General features: G+C 34.1%; 1 protein-coding gene and 2 pseudogenes across 1 annotated transcript; 2 read left to right on the forward strand and 1 right to left on the reverse strand.

The window, feature by feature from the left end:
• The first annotated feature begins 1,327 nt into the window (after positions 1-1,327).
• LOC120194193 lies at positions 1,328-6,023 on the forward strand (annotated as a pseudogene).
• Positions 6,024-6,459: 436 nt separating this feature from the next.
• Positions 6,460-7,884, forward strand: LOC120194192 (annotated as a pseudogene).
• Positions 7,885-14,239: 6,355 nt separating this feature from the next.
• On the reverse strand, positions 14,240-15,470 carry LOC120194508 (transcription factor RSL2-like). The gene is made up of 4 exons (XM_039196793.1): positions 14,820-15,470; positions 14,472-14,729; positions 14,327-14,392; positions 14,240-14,272 (listed from the first exon to the last, which is right to left on the reverse strand). The coding sequence occupies exons 1-4, from the start codon at positions 15,468-15,470 to the stop codon at positions 14,240-14,242; spliced, it is 1,008 nt and encodes a 335-aa protein (XP_039052724.1).
• Positions 15,471-23,476: the final 8,006 nt, after the last annotated feature.

Here is a 23,476-nt window from a genome sequence, read left to right on the forward strand (position 1 = left end):
GCGATTCTCTCGTTGCGACAGTCATTCCCTCGTTGCGATTTTCATTTATCTCGTTGCGACTCTTCTGCAAATTGAAACTTGAATGGATTGCATTACTTCAACCAAAAGACAGAACAAAGACAAAGACAAATACTAACTTGAAAATCGCAACGAGAGAATAGCAACGCGAAATGAAAATCGCAACGACAGAATCGTAACGCGAAATGAAATCTAAGTGAAATGGTTAATCTATTATTGAAATGACCAGTAAACTTATCATCAGTTTCAATATGAAAAACCTACAATAATGCAAACATTTCAAAATAAAATAATTAAAAAAACTAACCCTCGGAGGTTGATTTTCCATTTCTGAATATTGTGAGGGATTCTGACCGTGAATGGTTGTGAGGGATTTCGCGGAGATGGGGACGGAAATCTTCGGAGATGGGGACGGATTTCTTCGCCGTAGAGAGTGAGAGATGGAGATGGGACTGAGTTGTGATTTTAGGTTTTAGGTTATGAGTTGCGATTACGGGATTTTGTCTTAATATTCTTTTTGTAATTTGAAAATAAAATACGCGTAGCGATTATAATGGCGCTTTAAATATCGCGTTGCGATTTACGGATACGCGTTGCGATTTTATGTATTATCGTTGCGATTTACGGATACGCGTTGCGATATACGGATACGCATTGCGATTTACCCATACGCGTTGCGATTTACGGATACACGTTGCGATTTACGGATACGCGTTGCGATTTATGTGTTCGCGTTGCGATTTTCATATTCGCGTTGCGATTTTGGAAAATCGCAATGCGAATTTGTACTATCGCATCGCGATTTTCAAGAATCGCGTTGCGATTTTGGAAACTGATTTGCGATTCTGGAAACTGATTTGCGATTCTGGGGATCGCGTTGCGATTTTTATTTCGCGTTGCGATTTTGTTGGTCATTTTGGCAAAACTAAAAAAAGTTGGTTAAAATCGTATATTATAACTTTTTTTTGGTCACTGAGGCGATTTTCTCTATATAATAATATCAATATTATTAATCGACACATAAGCACCTCTTCGTTAAATGTTAACTATATTAAAACTAAATAAATAGTTAAATGATCATATTAACTTAATTTAAAAAATGATGGTCATTGACTAAATTTTAAAAACAGTAGTCACGTTGACACCAATGCCATAGTTGGTAGTCATTTTCACTGGTTATCAATTCCAGGTCGATGTTGTAAATGACCCAAAAGTCCAAAGGGCCCAAACAATACCCATCAAAAGAATACTACGGGCAGCCCACCCTCTCCCAATATCCTTTTGTAGTTGTAGAAGCAGCAGCTCTGTGAAAAGGGAGGGGAAGGGGACTGATTCGGACAAAAACTCGGAAACTCGAGGGAGGGAAGGCAACTGCTAAACAGGGGAATTGTGCCTGTTTATGATGCTTAAAATTTGAAGCCGATAAAGGCTTTGATAAAGGGAAAGAGGAAAAAAAGAAAGAAGAAGAAGAAACAGGTAGATTTTTTTTATAATAAAAGTTGAGGCTGAAGAGATGCTAGGAAAATGTGGAAGGATATCGGAGACAGAGAAATGTGTAAAATCCGTCCGAATTCCTTTTCCAGTCGGATCAAATCCAATCGGATTTCGAATCTCCAACTCTCCAATAATAAAGACATCGTTTCTCCTCACAGAGGCTCCATCAATTCCTTTCAGGTGTTCTCTTTTTTAATCCACAGCTCTTTCAGTTACCTGCTTTCTTATGATTATAATTAAATTCTACTTTTCTTTCTTTAAATGTATAGAAATTTATGGCATTTTTTTGGGTTATCGTGCAAAATAGGTGGATTTGACTGAGGGAAGATATTTGTTATCGGGTGCATCCGATGCATCGGCTGCTGTTTATGATGTTCAAAGGCCAACTTGCTATGAAGGAAATGGTCTGATTTCCAAACGCAAATGTTTGTTTTCAGTCGATAAGCAACGCGGAAAGGGTCATAAATATGCCATTTCATCGGCCATTTGGTATCCTGTTGACACCGGACTATTCGTTACTGGTTCTTATGACCATTATATCAAAGTTTGGGATACGAATACCACCCAGGTATTTTATTTGCTTTATAATGTTTGTATTGTGAATACCGATTCTGGGTTTTCTTTAAACTGATTTGTTTGTTATTATAGGTGGTGATGAATTTTAAAATGCCTGGAAAGGTTTATAGGACTGCTATGTCTCCACTGGCAACATCTCATATGTTGATTGCTGACTTTGTGATATTGCTTCGGGGGCATTTGCTCACACTTTGTCTGGCCACCGTGGTATGCTGAAAGTTTGATGGAATTAGTCCATTTCCATTTCCTTCTCTTATTGGTTGGCTGCCATTGATCTTCAATAGCTTTTATGTAGAATTTGTACTTATAGTTAACACTTAACATTTTGTGCTAAGTTTTATATAATTAAGAATGCACATTTTTTATTGTTTGCCTGAATGCTGCATTTGACATCCAGCTTATGTGGTTTATATGCACCAGTAAGTATGCTGAATTGTTGATATAAATTATAATAGAAAAACTTCTCCAATCTGACCCTTCTTTTCAGGTCCACTGCAATCAATATATTTTTGTCTTAGCTGAAGTTAGACAAGAAGTTGTCTAACGTATAGGTTCTTTGGCTGCAGGACTATGTTGTTGTGTACATGTATCAGCCTATCTGATTTTGGACCAGCCCTGCAACCAGAGAACTATCTTTTACTCTCAATTTTATTTTGGTCTTGCGGCCTAAAGCATGAACTCTTCTTTTTAATTGCAATTGGCTGCATGAGAATAGATTTACTGTGTTTGCTACTTCTTCTTCTTCATCTTGAGAGGAGGGAGGCATGCTAATATTTAAAATAGACCATTTTTGGATATTTTCTTTATGGTACAAAATACATCTTCCCTTTAACTGGTGGAAAGAGTTTGACCATTCCGTCATCAAATGATGAACTCATAAAGCTAGCAGTGCTACAATCCCAATTCTCACTTTTCACACTTGGTAAATAAATTCTAGGGTACGGGAAATTGTTAACATGAAATGATAAGTACTATGTGATTACGTGGTGGCTGATGGAGTAATGACTGTGGAATGGTCTACTTCAAATGAGTGGGTCTTGATAACTGGTGGGTGTGATGGTGCGATTCGATTTTGGTGCATTCGACATACTGGATGTTTTCTTGTTCTGGATCAGTCGCAGTCTCAACTCGGACGGCGACCACCTGTCTTGGCTCGTTCTGCTGCAAATAAGGTATGCTTGTTGTAAGCTTGGGTTTGTTGCATCACATCCACTTTCTGCATCTTTATTGGTCCTATTCCAAACTAGTTACAAGATCATAACTTACATTTGCAGTTAATATTTTGAATTTGTTGCAAATAGTCATGGATGTAATCTTCTGTTTGTCCAAATCAAGGAGAATTGATTTTTTTCTATTTATGTACGATGATACAAATGATGGCAATTCTAGTTAACTTTTCCTGAAGTGGATTATTATGCTGTAAGGCCATCCAGATTCATGCATGAAGGGATAATTGCGGATTTGCAGGGTGTATGAGTTTAAGAAAATTGACATTGTCTTATAACTGTTGTCCTGGTATCAGAGTATCAGGCACAATTCGACCCTCCCTCCCTCCCCCATTCAGTAGGACAAATGCTATATATAGTCTTACGGTTTTTTGTCCTAGCCGCATTTGCTCCACTTGCACTTTTTCTTAAATAGCTCATCGTGGCAAATTAGATATTTTATCTTGATAATTTTTTATTATATAGTGTAAAACTCTTCCTTTATTTATTTATCTTCTGGCCAGGAGTGCAAAGCTCTTACTTTGGTTTGGATAATGAGTGTAAAGATCTTTTTCATCGTGAATTTGTTTCTGTTGTACCTTTTGCAGGTCTCAGTCTCAAAGTCACTGTCAGCAGGCCAAAACTCATTGGGAAAACCACGAGCTCCACAAAAGAAATATGCCAATGGGCATGGAATGAAACAGTCAACAATCGGATAAATGCCAGCTGAGAGTTCTGCAAGACAAAGATTACATCCGGGGATGCTTTCCATTCAAGATCGTGCCACTGCTCATTATGGTGCCGTAACTGGTTTAAAAGTAACTGATGATGGCATGTACCTTGTAAGTGCAGGTTGAGTTTTGATTGTTTCCTTATTAATTATTTCTAGCTAAAGCTGATTCATATTAGTTGAGGGGCGTTAAATGTGTTATTGGGGAATCTTCTGTAGTCTATCAGGTAGCCTTAAAAAATGGTTACTGTTGTTGTTTAGGTGACTATAGCCTATAGGTATGCAAAAGCAGAAAATTGAGTTAGATATAATCTGTAAATGATGCTGCAATATTAATTGATTCTAAGCTTAGATCCATTTGACTGCTTTGTGGGTTTTATATGGAGTCCACTCTGATCATATAGGAAACTATCTGTGAAATTGTTTAACCTTCTTTTTTTGTGTCCTTGGCTGATATTTTAATATTTTTTGTGAAAACATAAAACAAAATTAGGCAATAATCTCTTCAAATTACATGATAATGTTACTTCTTTTCGTCTCATGTTTTTTCTTTTGAATTCAGGCTCTGATTCAAGAATAAAGGTGTGGGATCTTGAATCTGGCTACAATACACTTGTAAACTTTGAAATGGTGCACCTCCAAACGAGCAAGGCGGTTCAGTTAGCCATATCTCAGGAAACAGCTCAAGTCTTTGTCCCATGCATGACAGTTGTGAAAGTAAAATATTTTTTCTTTGTCATATTGTTCATATTTTATAATCATAATATTCTTCCAAGATTTACACCTTAAACGTCCATTGAATTTTTGTAGGCATTTGATATCTGGTCGGGTAAAATGTCCCTTGCATTTCGTGGTCACTATGAATCTGTAAACTGTTGTTGGTTCAGTTCACAGGATCAGGTATGACGTAGTTTCTCTAAAACTTTCCCAAGGTTAAATATACATTTTGGTACCTGAACTTGGCTCCAACGTTCCATTCAATTTTGTACTCGGGCCGTTTTTTGGTCCAATAAGGTACATAACTTGCCTTTTTTTTATTCATATTGGTACTTGAATTTTGTTTCATGGTTCAAATAAGTCATTTAGTGTAAGTACCAATTGGGACAAAAATACCAAGTTCAATACCAATTTGAACCAAGAAATGAAGTACAGGTACCAAATTGAACCTTAAAGAATAAGTTCAGGTAGGAAACTTAAGGTCCCAAATTGAACCTTAAAAGACGAGTACAGGTAGCTAACTGATCCAAGAAAAGCTTGGGCACCAAATTGGACATTAAAGCCAAGTTCAGGTACCTAAAGGTGTATATACCCAGTTATATATTATTGATAAGACATTTGTGAGACATGACATCACTTATTGATCAGCTGTCTGTAGGTTTATAAATATATGTAATGACTCGTAAGCTAAAATGCTATTTGGGATATACATTTTTTACCCATATCTATCTTGCAAACAATGATTGTACTGTTAAAGCACAAGAGTTGGAATAGTTTTATCTAATCATTATAGAACCAATCCACTCGAATCTAACTTTTAATAAATTGCTTGCCAAAAATAAAGCAAATGCTCCATGCCGATAATATATGTTTTCATAGCATGAAATCTAGTCGGATCTTTTTTATTGAAGACTGCTTTGCTGAACATCTTCAACCTTCCGCCACCTTTTGACTGTGACTGATTGTTCACTTTGTTCAGGAACTATACACAGGCGGCAACGATCGACAAATTCTTGTGTGGTCTCCATGCAAACCGATTACAGATGACACGGTACTTCTTCCAAGTCAAAGATTTCTTTTTCATTTCTTGTTGTTTCATTTGACTGCATTCTCATTTGGCTGTCTTACAAGATTGTTCTAACTAAGCAAATTTAAAAACGCAGGATGCAGGGCATACTAAAGATCAAGATAATTGGAGTGATTAGAATCTACTGCTACATCGAGTTGTTCTATATCACGTACCATCTTTAGCTTCTTTCTTCCACTTTTATATATTATATGTATGTGTATATGCACAGTTGTTTGCTTCTTGTCAATCATTTGTATTTCTTTTTCTCTTCGTTTGACCGTCGGTTGTTCTTTAAAGGATATAATATATACATATGATTAGCGTTTAATGGAGGGATCATTTATTGTCCTAAAACTAAGAAGGCTAGTAGTAATATGTCACTAATTTCCTAACTACTTGCATAAATATAATAAACCCGGCCTGCCTTACCGCTCGTCAGTCAAATTTGCTGCGTGTGAATTTGGGAATCCGCTTGTTCAACAGACGCTCAACCGTTAACGCTATTGCCGCTTTATATATATATTCCAGTCAATCTTCTTTATATCTAAGATAGGTTTGAAATGCGAATAACTTAACGCAGCAAAAGAAGACTTTTTTACCCAACTTCTTAGTCTTTGTTTTTTCGCCCTTTTTAGTTGAAGTAACCCCATATTCAGCACGGCATTGAGTGGCGTCTCATCCGAAGATGGAATCAGGAAAGCCCATTGTTGCAAAAAGCTTGAAACGTAGGACAGGCAGATCAGCAGAGATGGATCCTGGGATTTGGAGCAAGCTACCACCGGAACTTCTAGAGCACATACTTTGGTTTTTGCCTCTTAAAACGTTCTTGAGTTTGAGGTCAACTTGTAAGCGTTTCAAGTCTCTTGTGTTCTCCCCTTGTTTCATTTCCAAACACTCCTCTGCTTCTCAGTTGTCTTCGTTTTTGTTGCTTTCCCATCCCCAGTGCTATGGCCATTTCCCGCTCTATGACACAATCCGTGGGGCTTGGCGCAATTTAGCACTCCCCTCCTCTTTCCTGCCGCCTTCCGCTGCTAACTTCGATCTCCTTTCATCATGTAACGGACTTGTCTGCTTCTCTCTCCTAAATTCGTCTTCTTTCCTAGTTTGCAATCTCTTGGCCAAATCCTCCAGGATTATTCAATTCCCTTTCTTCCCCTTTTCCTTTGAGATGCTTACCCTGGTTTCCACAGCGGATGGATATAAGCTCTTCATGCTTTGCCTAAAATCCTCTTCCAATTATGCTTTTGTGTACGACTCCAAGGATCATTCATGGACACAGTACGATGGTTTGCAGCCGCTGCTGGTCGAAAATTTCCATCAGGAAGGCGCGTCCATGAATGGATCTTTGTGTTTCGCTACCCCTGAACCGTATTCTGTAGTGTCCTTTGACTTGGACAATGGGAAATGGGAGACCCTCAACACTGAAATGCCGGGGGAGCTTACATTTGTGAGGCTGGTGAGTGACACCGACGGAGGGAAACTGTATTTGGTTGGGGGAATGGGAAGGAATGGAATCTCGAAGAGTTTGAGGTTGTGGGAATTGGGTAGTGGAGGGAGGTGGGTGGAAGTGGAAAGGTTGCCAGAACTGATGTGCAGGAAGTTTATGTCTGTTTGTTACCACAACTAGGAGCATGTCTATTGCTTTTGGCATCGGGGTATGATCTGTGTGTGCTGCCACACATGGCCAGAGATTTTGTACTGCAAGGTTTCAAGGAGAAGTTGGCATTGGATACCCAAGTGCCCTTCACTCCCGGACAAGTGGAGCTGTGGTTTCAGGTGGTTCTCCTTTCTACCTGACTTCTACGCTTCGGCTTGACTTATCTTGAATTACTCGGTCTTCTCTGTACAATTTCCGGTGAAAGTGGGTGGGATGTACTCAAATCACCAACCTGCCTTCCCACTTGGAAGTTGTTTTTTTCTTCTTCTGGTCTCAGTTTTGTGTTTTCATCCATCTAATATTTGTGTAAGTTGATGTTGTTGCCCTGCTTGTGTTTGTCAAATCCCAGATTAGTGTGATGCGAGCAGCTAATATTTACCAAGAGACCTTTGTTTTGAGCAGTTGGATTGTGTTTTCGGAGTGATGACCGGTACTGATGCATTCGGCCAAACCTATGTTGTTTAAAATAAATTATTTGGATGTAATGTATCTGTTCAACTCCAAACCCTTTTATTTGCCTTTCTGGTAAACCAAGGAAAATAGCACGAGGTTTTAGAACCACGGTTTGAGGTTTGACGGTCGTTGAGCTTTCCTCTCCTTTTTAAAAAAATAATCGATAAAAGCAATAGTTTCTCATTGTCAACGTTATTGGTTTCATTAGCATTGTCCTTTTTCAGTTTATTTTCCCATATAACAAATATATATTTGTCGTTTTAGCTATAAAAAAATTCTGGATTTATACAAGTAGGGAAAAAATTAGGACTCGGGTAAAGCCGATTCAAAGGTAAATAGATACTTTGAACGAGGGAGACTATTTGGTTAGGATTTTTTTATCTGAAAAATTAGAAAGACTCGTTCATTCCCAGACAAATATAATAAATGTGGTATGAAAAAAAATTAAAAAATTAATTAAGATCAAAAGTATTAATATTTATGTCAAATTATGTTTTTTAAAAAAGGACAAATGATGAATGAACAATTTAAATATAATATAAGTTAAAGTTATATATTTAAATATTATAAATATATTAACTAAATTAGGATAAAAGTATTTACTCCATGAAAATATATAAAATTTATCTAAAAAAGCCAAAATGAGATATAAGATTTGAAAATCTCAAATAATTTATTTTGCTACTTGTAAGGTGATTCAATTTCGAACTTTGAGCATTTAGTCTAACAATGTAAATTAACATTTATAAGAGCAGCAACACTCAACCTGAAACTCAAGTAGCAATCAGACGATTTGAGACAAATTCATAAAGTGTAAGAGCAGAAATATTACGTTGTCAAACAGAGGCCAATAGAAACAAGGAGGAGATGGTGATTAGCGTACCAAACAGAGAAACAGTTATTGTCAAGAGAAAAGAAACAAAACAAAACAAAAAATCAAATTTAAGGATAACATGCTGAACCTGAAACCATAACGACACAAACACCAGGAAAAGAAGTAGCAGAAAATATCTGATCATCTAATTCATGCATCCAAAACTAGCTTATGTATATTTATATTAGTAGATCGGACCCTCACCTCCAAATTTAAAGCAAGATGGTATTAGATTAAACCCCAAAACTAGGTTCCAAACCAATAATTTATTATAACGAGTAAATATCAGAGATTATTTAACAATTCAAGACGTAAACACCGCAAGTGATTTCCATTTTCAATCACTAGATGCCAATGCGAAAGTGACAAGAAAGAAAACGATAAGATTTGGCAATCTAATCGGCTACGTTGTTTGTTGTTATCAATAAGTCAAACATGGGGAGTCTGACTTTGTCATGTTCACTCCAGCATTGTACAATTCACCAGAAGATCCAAAAGCAATGCTGAAAAATCAACAGCTGGGGATTTCTTCACTTCACGAAAATGCTGAACCTCCAAGTGACGGATGTATGTATCGTCCAGGGTGGCATCTTATGTTAGTTGTTACTAATCTTGAGTAAATCTTTCTTTTTTATCTTATCATTCTGTTCTGTTCTGTTCTGTTCTTTCTTTCTATAAACTCATCTTTATCGTGATTGTTCACTGTAGATTTAAGTTCGAACTATCGTGATTGTTTACCGCAAGATCCCTATGCTTTTCTCTCAAGAGCTCAACCGCTTTCTTAAATGAAGAAACCAAAGAGTATTGCCGATCTCTAACTCTTTTATCCAGCTCATCAATCGGAGGCTTAACCGTAATTTCCCCCTTTAAAATTTGTGAAGGAAAGAATTCCAAAAATTATCAGTTGAAGCCCCCAAACAATAAAGTTCTCCAGATTCAATGCTCACACACACAACAGACAGACAATGAAGCCCAAATCAACTTTTAGGAAGAGGAGGAACAAAATCGAGTCAAAAGATGGAAAGGTGGACAAATGGACCTTCCCTTTAAAAAAATTGGTACATTTTTTAAAGGCAAAGTTGAATGGAACATATTACAACATTCCTTTTCTTTTTCTTTTAAAAATATTAGAGTGAAATTTTTGTATGTAAAAGTAAATTATTATCACACTCATACTGCAAGTAATTTCTGCTATTCGAATCTTTACGTGTGTTGAGGGATGAACAATTTAGCATGGATTTAGGAGGGGTTTTAAATTTTTATATATCTTTATTAAAAATTTATTTTCGGTCTCCTCCAAAATTTTATAAACTTATTTCCCATTAAAATTTTGGGTAAACTATGCATTTAGTTTCTAAACTTTCAATTTTTTTAAAATCATATCTAATGTTTAATTTTTGTTTTATTTTAGTACCCTTTAAAAATTTAACTGAACTTTTTCACGTGACATTTTTATGGGTATTCAACTCCTATTTTGATCATTAAAGTTTAAAATTTTTTAATTTAAGTACTCAACTCTCAAATTGCTCATGTTTTAATCACTCTGATTTATTTTATTAATAATATTTTGTGACATGATATTTTTATTATTTTATTAATATATAATTAAAATAAAAAATTGAAAGCAAGAGTGATTAAATTAGGACTTAGGAGTAATGCAAAAGTTAAGTAATTAAATTTAAAAAAAAATAAACTTCAATGATCGAAATAGGATTGAGAAGATAGTTGAATGGTGAATGATGTAATTTATCCATAAAAAAGTGTCAAGTTGTAACAATTTTGTTAAGTTTTCAACGGCCGGTACTAAAATGAAACAAAAACTAAATGTTAGGTATGATTTTGAGAAAAATAAAATGTTTAACTACTAAAATGGACCAAAATTGATAGTTTAAATACTAAACATGTAATTTACCCTATAATTTTATAAGTTGAACACCACTAACCTAAAATTTTGCATTCGTGATTTGAATACAATCAGTTAAAGAGCTTACTTTGAATGTAACGAAAAAAAAGAACTTAATTCGATGGCTCACAAGCAAAAGCAATGATTGCTATTGATCCATGCTTAGAAAAGTAAAAAGGAAAAATGTCTACTTGGCAAATTTTCATATAATAGTTTTTAGAATGAATATTATGGAAAATCGCATTGATCTTGTTCAAGCATAATGTCACGGACTACCAGCGAACTTGTGGGCGAGGTCGGTCCACAACATACTACCCATGGGGCTGCAACCAGCACAAGGCAGGTCGTTCCCGCTGTGGTGCTGAGACCAACACCCACCAGGGTGCGACAGACGCAGCCCAGACAGCCCACAAGGGCCACACCGAGACCAAGGAGCATACAGAGCCGAATAGGGTCAAGACATGCCCGTCCAAAACTACCCACAAGCACGACCATCAAACAACAAGAGTCGCCTAGGGTCGTGATCACCGCACACCAAGGTGTACCTAGAACCGAGGCCAACACACGACAAGGTCAGCCAAGGGCTCTAACCAGCAAGCAACGGGACGCACTCGGGGTCGGGGCCAATGCACATCGGGTGTGCGCCTAAACCAAGATGAACGCACAAAGGGGGTCGCTTGGGGACGAGGGCATTACACATCAGAGGCACACAGGGCCAAGGCCTGTGCACACCGAGGGTGCACCGAGGGCCGAGGCCAGCACCGACTTAGGGCCTATTCACCTAGCAAGGCCGACCATTACTAGGAAAATAAAGCCAAGTAGCATAGTCCTTGTTTGAATATGACTCAAGTATTAGAGTTTCAACTAAAGGAGTTTTACTTGTAATTAGACTAGGAAGTAGTAATGAGGTGTAAGGGGACTTAATTATAAAAGGAGGTCTCCCCACCTCCATTGGATATAGAGAATTTGATGTGAATAAACTTAAGCATTCAGGCTAAAAATTTTCTTACACACGCTTACTTACATTTTTCAATGCTTTTCCATTGTTATAGCAACAATAATCGAGGAGTTTAGGTTGACTTAGACGTCGAGCAACCGAGCGAGACATCTAAGGGTCGCACGGACCAGCTAACCGACAGTCTAGCCCCGTGATAAGTGGTATCAGAGCTAGGTTCGTGATTAGACGAGATGACTTCACAACGTGGAGAGGCAACAACATTCGAGGGCGTCGAGACTCGCAACGCGGAGAAGAAGCGAGGAACGTTGAAGGACATGCTCACATCACTCCAAGGTAAGATCACCAAACTCAAAGACTCCGCGAGGGAAGCTAGGGATGTGTTGGATCGATTGGAATCCATTGACCTAGAAAATCTAGGGTCACTGGATCTCGAGAAGCTTGAAGCCTTGGAGAATATCCATGAGGATGTGCACACTGCACTCAACAGATTAGATGCAAAGAGTTCCCAACAAGATGATGCGTTGGAAGCCCAAATCCTAGCCTTAACACAAGAGGTCGAAGAACTTAAAAACCAGGGTTCCGAAACCGAGGTTGAAAACCTAAAGAAGGAGATCGAGCAACTCAAGACCGAGGTGGCCTTGTGCAAGGTTGTCGTGGCTGGTGGCATGTTAACCAGCGCCCTTAAAAGTCGGGTCAAGGTCCCTAAACCAGAAAAGATTAAAGGGACTAGGTCGGCCAAAGACGTTGAAAATTTTATGTGGAACATGGATCAATACTTTCGAGCCATGAGTATCGATAATGATACTGAGAAAGTAAACATTGCTTCTGTTTACTTAATTGATTTAACACTCTTATGATGGCGACGTAAATGCTCCGAGATGAAACGAGATGGCACCACCATTGGAACCTGGGCGGAATTCCAAGCTGAGTTCAAATAACAATTTTACCCTTATCATGCTGAGAACGAGGCACGATTGTCGAGTTAAGCCTACAAGTCCCGAGCCTAACCGAAGAGGACGGGTTCTTCACCTTCATGGACGGATTAAAGCCATGGGCCAAAAACGAGTTGGAAAGAATGGGTGTCAAAGAATTGTCTAAAGCTTTGACAACCGCCGAATCCATCATCGAACTTGGTGTTAAGAAACCCAAGCCTCCCAAATCAAAAGTCGAGGGTCCTAGTAAGATAAACCAAGATGAAGGCCAAGAACAAAGCCTATCAAGATGAAGGCCAAACTTTGGCAAGAGTGAGTGAACCTGATTGAGCTAAGATCATACCTTATTCTCCTCTTTTTTTTCCTTCTCATAACTTATGTATCTCAGCTAACCAATTATTGTCTTTTTTTTAAAGCTAACTGGTATTTATCTTAATGTTGTTAGGATAGTTATCGTCCCCAGACATCAATGAAGATTGGTGGGGATTCACTGCACACATCATCATGGTCTCAGTTGATACAGGTTTCTCGTTCACTTCTACTGCTTCATTGTTACTTGCATATTTTCATAACATTACGCAATTTTTTTGAGGCGCTTCCTTGCTGGAGGTTTCACTAAATACATGATGCAGGTTGGTGTTCTTTCAAGGGAGTAGACACTTGTTGATGCAAATTACTTGTATTTAATTTTCTGGTGGATTGTTATTTTCCTGTACAAAAAATACTATTTAATCAACCCGAGTTTTAATTATGTTAAAACTTTTTTCAGTGATCAAAATAAAGACTATAGTACTAAAGTTCAGTAACTATCAGGTAATCAACTCATGTGGTTTATAGAAATTATAAGGAAACTCTACCAAATTTTCTAAGTTTTTCAGTGATTGTTTGAAATAGATTAGTGAAGTTATGAGACGAAAAATACTTGTGGGTCTAACAACTCTGCAATAATAGTAGCACTTTTTATTTAGATTTCGAAAACAAGGACATTCCTCTTTGTTAATTATAGGAAAATAGAGATCCAAGCTACATGGATTCAGTAAATTTTTAATCAAACTAAGGGAGATAATTTCCAATAATGTAATTAATTAATTTCTTACAGATTTCACAATAATACAAGTTAGAAAAAATATATAATAAGTGTTTAATGTAATGACAAGACTCGTTACACTCCCAAAGATAGTCTTAAATTTATATTTGTTGATGATATTGTTGGGAAGAGCAGCTACGAGCATTGAACCGTACAACCGATAAGAATCGCATCAAGAAATATAAAAATTTGTTGTCAAATATTAACTTAGAACAACTCTGTAGGATGGCTTCTTCGAGGATCATAAAAGAGTGCAGATTTTCTTGTTGAGACTGATATCGACGCCATTGAAAGCAATGGGAGCATACATCCACAGTTCATCAGAGCTTAAAAGCTGCAACCATGGTAAAAAAAAAATTACTACAATATTATATTAATTTTACTTCAACTCGTTTCTGTGCCTAGATTAAAGCAAACCTCTTCATAGTTTGTTTTATAGGTTTTATTTCATCTAACCATTGTCTATTTTACCAAATTACCTTGATTTGTAGCTGCATGAACTTCACATAATGAACAGCTTCTTCAAGCATAGTGCTGATATCAACCTGTATTATCATCATCAATGATCATGAGTTTTGTGGATCTTCATTATGAAGTAGCTAAGTAGATCTCATTTATAAAATATATAAGAAACTATAATGTTGGTTAATTACCTTTGTGCCGTTTGGGACAAGGTTCTGTAAAATTCTCAATCTCTCATTAATCTTCTCTCTTCTTTTCTGCAATAATCAAGCAAAAAAGATTTAGATATTTGGCCTAATGCCAATCGAACCATGATAGAGCTAGGAAATTTCTTACCCTTGCATAGAGGCTTTGGGGATCAGTTGCAGACCCTCTGCTGGCTCTTTTCTTTCCATTCAAGTTAAGGGCCTGAGCTGCTTTGGAATATGAGGTTGCCAATACGCCCCCATTAGTATTATCCTGAGAAACATTGTCATCATCTGAAGTAAAGGTGCTAGAACTCTGTCCGTCCGAGCCGATGTTGCTCTCTTCATTGCCGTTTAAATTGTTCTTCCGGTTCTTATTCGACTGCAGATTCTTCCAAACTTTTGCTGCCTGCATTTCAAAACCCTGAAATATAACCTCCATAATGAGGATTATACATGTGTACGTATGTACTAGCTTAAAATTCATTTTTCCTCTTACATCTTTTGGAACCCGAGTTCTTTTCTTTCTGGTATGAGATGAATTGGTAATGATTTTATCCCCATCATCATGCAGTTCCAGCACATCAAGCTTCCTCTTGAGCACCAACTCGTTAACATTGTCAGAAGGATGCCTACCATCTAACTCTGGAAAGCAGTCGGCGCTCAAGTCTTTAATGACATTAACAGTGTCTTCCATAGCAATGTTCGGGAATGCCGGGGTAAATGAGTCGGTAATTTTGTCATACACCCCGTCAATGTCCATTGAAACATCCAAGGACAGAGAGATATCATTTGTTAAAACAATATGATTAGAACCACCAAGGAAACAGGTTTCATGATTTGGCTGGGGTACAAAAAAACTACTGCTTGAATTGCTACTCTGACTACTTTCCTGAGATTTGTAGTGAAAATTAGAATCAAGAGCATTGGAAGAGAAGAACAAACTCTCAGTGACACCACCAATGCTCATATTGGCTTCAGGATTAGGACAAAAGGTCGACGGATTTATGAAGTTCAACCGCTCGTCATGCTTCGGAGGAAAAGAAAACTGATGAAGAATTTGCTGCATGAAATCAAGCTGATCTTCATTGGAGAACATTCTGTTAAATGAGTCCCAGTCTTCATCATGAAAAACCGCTACCGATTCCATCGAAGCCTGTGGTGGAAAACAAAGAGGTTTTTGTTTGTGTGATGGTCGAGATGAGCAAAAAACTAGAGACACATTTATACCACCAAATCATAAGGAGAATGTTGGCATGTATTGACTTACATTAGTTTATTGATTTCTTAATTCCAAAATTATTATTCTGTTATTGAACCAGGAGTCCACTGTGGGGCCTAAACCAGGCAAAGTACAACTCACAGGATGTCTAAGTTCATGCATTCATCCATTAAATTAATTCCAAGGGCACATTCCTTAGACCTGACAATTAAATTTGTAGTTAAATTGACTTAGTGGTCTAATAACAGTGATTAAAAGATGACTAAATGTGATTACTTATGCAGGTTAGATTGAGCGGAGAGGCTTAGGAATAGAATGAACCACGCCTAAGTAGACTACCTTTCCCTTGAATATAATAAAAGCACCAGGAAGTTAAGCGGATTAAACAAACACAGAACGGCCCTGCACATCGTGGGAATTGAGTCTGACATTCTTTAATTAAAGTGAACTTAAAAATCCCGACACGGTAACGACCAAACTCCTCCCCTGTCCTGGCAAAATCCTAACTGTGTTGCCTTTGCTTTTAACTTGCTAGTTATGATCAAATATTATATATTGGTAAGATCATGGATGGACCGAGGGATATTTAGAGTGCAGTTGCACCCTTAAAAAATTCAAATCCTTTAGGTATTTTTTTAAACATTTTATTGATTATCTAATTTCGCACCTCTAAAATTTTGTAATTCGTATATCTATATTTCTAATTTAACTTCTAAATTACACACATAACATAGAATTTGTGTCCACCCCTGAGTAAGACTGGTACAAAATCATCTCTTTACAGCTGATCAGTTTGAACAGTTCAATCCTTAAGCCATTGCAGAGGGAAATTCATATGCACCAAGCTTGCTGACAAACTCCGGGCGATAAACTCAAAATATGATGACAGCTGTGAATCTTATTCAGGAACAAATTCTAATATGAGCCCGCTGTAATAGATCAATGAACAAATTAGCCATAAACACAAACTGACAATACATTATTAGACTTTAGGCCGTATGATACGGTTGAAACCCTGACGTGTGAGACAGAGTACATTGTTTACGTGTCGTTTGGAGCTTGCGCCGGCCATTGCACGACCTTTCAAACAAACATGTGGGACTGGGAGGGACTAGAAGAAAAGTGGGATCGATAACTTGTCACAATCTGATATTATTCTTCATTGGAATTTAGAATTAGATGTTCCTCACTTCCCACCTTTCGAAATTGGTTCTTAGTGCTTTGGGATCCGCAACTAGCAGAGTTTGCTGCATTCGTGTCACGTTTCAATGGTAATTTACATTATAAGTCTTTTAATTTAGCATCAGTTTTCATTCAACTCACTAATTACATCGCTAAAATTTTATTAATAACAAATTTGGTCGCTTATACTAACTCTATGAAGTAATTCTAATGGAAATGCATGCTGAAGTCATCGTTACATTAAAAATATTCAATGAAATTGGCATAGATGGCCTAATTTATTAATAATAGAAGTTCAATGATATAATTTGATAAAATCAAAGATTTGTGACTTATATGAAAATTGACAATAAATTGGATGATCTAAAATGCAAGTTACCCTGTTTAAAATTGCTGTTACTCTTATAAAAGACATTGAACCCTAATTGTGATTAGTTAATTACCTCGTTATTAGCAATATCTAGCGTAAATGATCAAAAGCTTTCAATTGATACCCCTATCTTTCTTAGATCGTGAGTCTAAAATCTATTAAAAATAATTTTTTTATTTCTCCTCTCTATGTAGAAATTGTTCAAAAAAAAAGTTAATTACCTCATTAACAATGATAAGCAAGGAAACCACTTCGCTTGACAGATATGGACGATATAGTGAACTTGATTAATTTAATTAAGACTTAATTAGTTTTATTCATGTAGATTAAAGTAATTTACTTATATTAATACTAAATATAAATGATAACCGGAAAGTGTGAAAATTAATATTATCTCATAAAAAAATGTCAATGGTTGGTAAAGCTTACTTTTCTTCATTAACATTATATGCATGAGCTAGTGTCGGTCCACGCTTACAAAAAGTTTAATTTGTTTTTGCACTTTAGTCTATAAAGTTTTTTTTATTATATAATAAAGTCTGCAAAGTTTAATTAAGAAACACTTAGTTGGTTATAAATTGTATTTTATTATTAATTAATAATTATTCAAAAAATAAATTTTTAAATGCACAATAGCGAAAATATCTAGTTAATAATAAATGTTAATTGAATTATAATTTACATTTAATACGCATTTATGATAATACATTGAATATACTACAACTTTGTCAAGGCGCATGGATCGAAAATAATAACAAAAAATAGTCAAGGAATATAAATTATAAGGAATATAAATTATAAACATGTACATATATTTTTTTCCAATGCTACCGATATATTATTATATGCATCATTTTATATCTCCTAGGTATAATTATATAGGAAAGAAAATAAGAGAAATGATTATTTTTATCTTATATATAAAAACAAGGGTAAAGTATATAAATAGTCCCTCAACTATAGGATGTTTTCTTAAGTCATTTGACTATTAAAAGTTACAAAATGGTCATCTGACTATACATTATGCTCCAAACTCGTCCTTTTATGTTAAAATATTGATGGTCATCTGAGTTAAGCATTAACATGCTGATTGAAATATGATAGTTGATGTTTGAGATTCTGAGATAAGATTTTATAATATCGCAATCAGCATGCCAACGTCCAGCTCAGAATGTCGTCAATTTTTAATAAAAAAATCAGTTTGGGACATAATAAATAGTTGAGTGACCATTTAACTTTTAATAGTTAATGGACACAACGAAGTAACATCATATAGTCGAGATATCATTTTATAATTTTTAATTGTCAGATGACTTAATAAAATAGTTTCCTATAACTGAGGATCATTTGTAATATTTTACCCTACAAATAAATCATTCTAATTTGAGAGGGAAAACATGAGAAAAAAATATAGAAGGAATACGAGTTAGTTTAAAATATATATTTTTCAAAGTATAATTTTATTTCATTTTTTAAATTCTATCAAATAATGAATGAACAATATACATTTTATTTTAACTTTCAATAACTTTACCAAACTCACCGATGAAAATCAAATTTGAATTTTTCTTATTTTTTATATCCTTTAATTTTTCGTCCTTTAAATTTTATTTTCACTTTACTAAATAAAAGCCAAGTGTTAGGGTTGTTGTCCTCTTTTATTAAAAAAAGTGTCTACTCTAGAATTATTAGTATATTAACTCTTAAAATTATTAATGTTTAAGATAAATTACATGTCTGTTTTAGTATTTAAACTTTTATTTTTTTTAAAAAATTATACTTAAAGTTTAATTTTTGTTTCATTTATAGTACCCATTCAAAATTTAACGTTAAGTTTTGATTTTTTTTAAAGTTTAAGTACTAAACAAACGGACCAAAACTTATAATTTAGATACTAAATGCGTTAAGTTTCAAATTGTGAGTACTAAAATGATTTAACTATTTTGACTTAAAAAGATAAATTTTTTGTCATGATAAATTTAAATTAATAATTATATATATTAAATTTATCTTCAAACTCATTTAGTTACATCAATTTCATCATTTGACTGATGTTGATAATTAAAGTGTTGACATAACAATTAATGATGATGTAGTTGCCTAATATACTTATATGACAACCCATGATAATAAGATGACAATCTATATATGAATATCAACGTGACATAATGCTTAATTGATTTTTTTCGACGATAGTATAATTAATTTTTTTGATCGGGTTTGAGTAAAAAAACCAGTTATAACTTTAAACTCAACAAAAGCAACCAATTAAATCCTTCTACTGCATTATCATTAACAATGGACGACCCAACCATTATAGTAGATTGTCATGTTCACATGGTAAAGTTGTCATGATTAGTATTAATCATAGAATGAAATTGATACAATTAAATGAGTTTAAAAATAAAAAAAAATATAATTGAAAATAAAAAAAATAAAAAAGTTCAAGATTATGAAAGAAATTATATAACTCGTTAAGCCATTTATGTTTAGATAAAAAAAATTGTTTTTACTTTTTCTTGTAATAAATAAACCATCTAAAGTCAACGCTCACTGAATATATTTTTATAGGATGCATGTAATTATGATTTTAAAAGTGATAAACTATTAAAAGTCAATTTTTTTAAAAAAAGTGAAATGTCAACTTATTATTATTATTATTATTATTATTATTATTATTATGTCAACTTTTATTACTATAGAATATACATTTACCCACAAAATAATAAAGAAAAAGGACCAATTCCTAATCTAGTCAATGACACACTTCATCTTTCTCTTAAGTGCTCCTGCGCACCATTAAACTATATAAATATTAAATTATATATTTTTATATGATCATGTTTAAAGATAAATTTATAATAATAAACAGATATAATGTGAACATAATATGTTTAACAAGAATATATAAACTAATATTTAATGCTCTCACGGTATTTAATTTTATATAATGTTAATAAATTAAATAATATTATATCATCGTACATTATAAATTTCCATTTATTTAAATATATTCGTATTAAAATATCATCTCCTATTTCATTCAACTCAATGAGCTGAAAATTATTATTCTCCTGTGAAAGACATTAAACTCTAATTACAATTAATTACTTACATTAAGGAGGTCAATAATAAGCAAGGTAATTATTTGAATATAAAAGAGATAGTAAACTTTGGTATAGTCTTAACAAATTTAATTAAGACCTAATTATGTATATTTATATAGATTTAGGTATTTAAAGGGAGTGTTGTTATCCCTAAAAAAATTAAGTTAGAGTAATTATATCGATAGAATATATATGACTAAAAAATATTTTAAATATATATTATTTTATATTCATTTAAACTATTAAAAAAATACTTGGCATTCATTAACATAGAATATAAATAACAAGACGGAAGAGTGAAAATTAATATTATCTCAATCTCATAAAATAACATGATAATGTGGGCCGTCCACCGTCGTGGTTAATAAAACTTAGCTATTTTATCAACAACATTAAATGCATGAGCTAGTGTCGGTCCATTTTTACATAGTTTAATTTGTTTTGCAGTTCAAAAATAAATTATAGTTTCTTATTAATCATAAATTTTAAGAAAATAAAATTTTGAATGCACCATAGAAACAAGTCTTATTAAACAATTGGTTAAAGGGAATTTAAGAAAAAAACGTATACAATTTAGGAAGTTCAAATTCGAATAAAAATAAGCTCCAATTCAATAATTATGGTATTTAAATTTTAAATTATGAATTATCCAAACAATATAATTCCGATCAATTTTTTTTTTCGGATCAATTTTTTTAACTATAACTAAATAGTGAATTATTTTATTGTCATGAGAGGAGAAAACAGTCTTTAATTTTTTTTTAAAATATCTTCTTCAATTAAAAAATACAAATAAAAATGGTCTGCTTTAGAAATATTAGGTATATTAATACTTGAAATTATATTTTTCTAAGAAAAAAATGTGTCTAAGATTATTTCTTCCTAAAGAACTGTGATTTAATTATTCTTAAACAATTTTCTGTTTGCCTTATCTTTTGCTTGTAATAAATAAACTAAATAAAGTCAATGCTCTTATTTCTAGTCTTCCAGATGCAAGTAATTAAAAAATGGTAAACAAGTACAATGTCAACTTTTATTATTATTTTTTATTATCAAATGTCAAACTTTTATTATTATTTTCTTTTATCAAATGTCAGCTTTTATTATTAAAGATTATATATTGTAATATGGAAGTTAATCTGTTGGTTGGAAGGTAAATTAAATCAAATAATGATGAAATAAATGAACTAATTCTATATATACCCACAAGACAAGACAATAAAGAAAAGGGGACCAATCCAAATTAAGTCAATTAAATAATGAGACCCTTGATATTATCTTAATATCATTTGTATAATTATTTTTTCTACTGGTAATGCATCAAACGATAATTCATAAAGATATTAAATTAATAAAATTAATGAAAATTAAAGTAAAACTATTACCAAATATATGATGTTAAATTACAAATTCTATAATTGCTAGTCAATTTTAGTTTTTTCTGAACATCCCATTATAAAATTTGAAAGAAATTAGGGACATACTATCAAAATCGAATAATCACTTTAATCTCTATTTTATTAAAAGCATTCTAACACCAATGTGAATATACAACATCATCATTTCAAGTGTATTCAACAATAAATGTTGACTGTTATTTTATCAAAAAGTAAGACGTTACACATAAGAGTGCATAAAAAAATCAAAATATCTTTTCAGGAAAATACTAAGAGCTTGATGTTATACGTATTTTTAAATATCTTTTAGTAGGGATTAAAATTGAAATTTGAAAAGTTTCGGGGACCAAAGCCCTCGCTATACCCTACCTTCGTTATTGACAGGTCAAACGAGTGCCTCCAGCCGCTGATAGAGATTCTTGTAAGTTTTGGTGAATTTGATGAATTATGATTGGATTTGGACAATTAAACTCAGAGGGATAGCTGAAAGAAGAGGTTTATATAACAAAACCGATACACGGTACACAGTATTTTGAACACATTTATCCTGCTGCAAATTACGAGAATACAAGCTTGTCTTGGGTTCGAATATCAAAATGCTTGGCGAGCATGGTAACGCAGATACCATGCTGTTATTCTCATATTGTAGTTCTTGCTTTTTCGATGTTCCTATCGAGATTTAAGCTTTAGATATTCAAGTGAAAGAGCATTCAACTGTGTGTTGCTCACGGTTGTCTTAAAGAGGGTGGTGCAGAATGTCGCCTCGTTACCTTTATCTATCATGTTGGTTAAAAAACCATCTCTTCCCCTGCCATGCTACCACGTAAATTTTCTTTCTTTTAAGAACATGTTTCTGTTTTCACTTCAGAACTAGTTCTCTTTAAGGCTCTTTGGTTTTCTTGTGTTCACTCGCCCTAGAAAAAGGCAACAGTACCAATGAGATCAATATTCAATAGTGAAGAATTCAATTCCGCTTGGAAACATGACAATGGCATTAATAGCAATAATGTCTTGTAGTGTAAACCAATGTGTCATCTCAACGAATGCCACTGGCTTCACTCGTTACATGAAGTAAAATAAAACTGTCCTCCAAAGTAGCTCTTTAGTGAAACAGGGAACAATAACTCCCAAATCAAAGTTAACATACTTCTGAGTTCAATCTAATGTGACCTTAGTTTACCAAATGTTAGCCCTTTTATTCAACAAAGTAGTTTTCTTAGGCTTTTGGCTAAAGTTCTAGCTCTGTTGCAACACTCAACTAAGGCCAACAAACAAAGTCTTCTTCCACCACAAAATTTGTGAGATCAAGTGGAGCTTACAAGAACAAACAGTGGTTTGTCTCATAATCCTGCCCTGAAATATAAATCGAGAAAACATTAACATGAAAGTGAATGCAAAAGTCATAGATGACAGGAGAAATATACAGAATACTTTATGCTTGAATCATAGCAGATGAGATGTCTGAAATCAACAGAAAGCACAAGTCAATAATTTCAAATCTCTGACAGTTGATACATTGAAAAAAAGAACGTTTAGCACAGACCGAAATGAAGTTATATTTCAGAGCTCCAATAGCTGTAGTAATTGGCTTTTCATCAACACAAGACAAAATTCCCATGCAGACTTACATCCACTCAAGCATGCCTCAATGCTGTAGTAGAATTTTCTATTACTAATAATGATTTTACACGAAACTTATTGCCATAAACTTTGCTAGTTTTATTTTAATAGAAATGACATAGGCCCTATTGCATATATCTCCAATGAACATGAAGGCAAAAACAAGTGAAAGAATGTGATTAGTAATGTGCCTCTTGGAACCTTGCATCATGCTCATAAAGAACAGTTATGGCTGTAATAAAGAAGACACTCAAATTA

The sequence above is a fragment of the Hibiscus syriacus genome, unplaced genomic scaffold (genome assembly GCF_006381635.1).
Source record: "Hibiscus syriacus cultivar Baekdansim isolate YM2019G1 unplaced genomic scaffold, ASM638163v2 tig00116997_pilon, whole genome shotgun sequence".
In the NCBI taxonomy this organism is placed as follows: Eukaryota; Viridiplantae; Streptophyta; class Magnoliopsida; order Malvales; family Malvaceae; genus Hibiscus; species Hibiscus syriacus.

What these genes read in the sequence shown, in the direction of transcription:
- LOC120194508 (XM_039196793.1), bottom strand. Translation starts at nt 15,470, where the DNA reads ATGGAATCGGTAGCGGTTTTTCATGATGAAGACTGGGACTCATTTAAC. An exon ending in CCCAAAGCCTCTATGCAAGG is followed by an intron (nt 14,393 to 14,471) that starts GTAAGAAATTTC and finishes TGATTATTGCAG; the next exon opens with AAAAGAAGAGAGAAGATTAA. An exon ending in TTGTCCCAAACGGCACAAAG is followed by an intron (nt 14,273 to 14,326) that starts GTAATTAACCAA and finishes AGATCTACTTAG; the next exon opens with CTACTTCATAATGAAGATCC.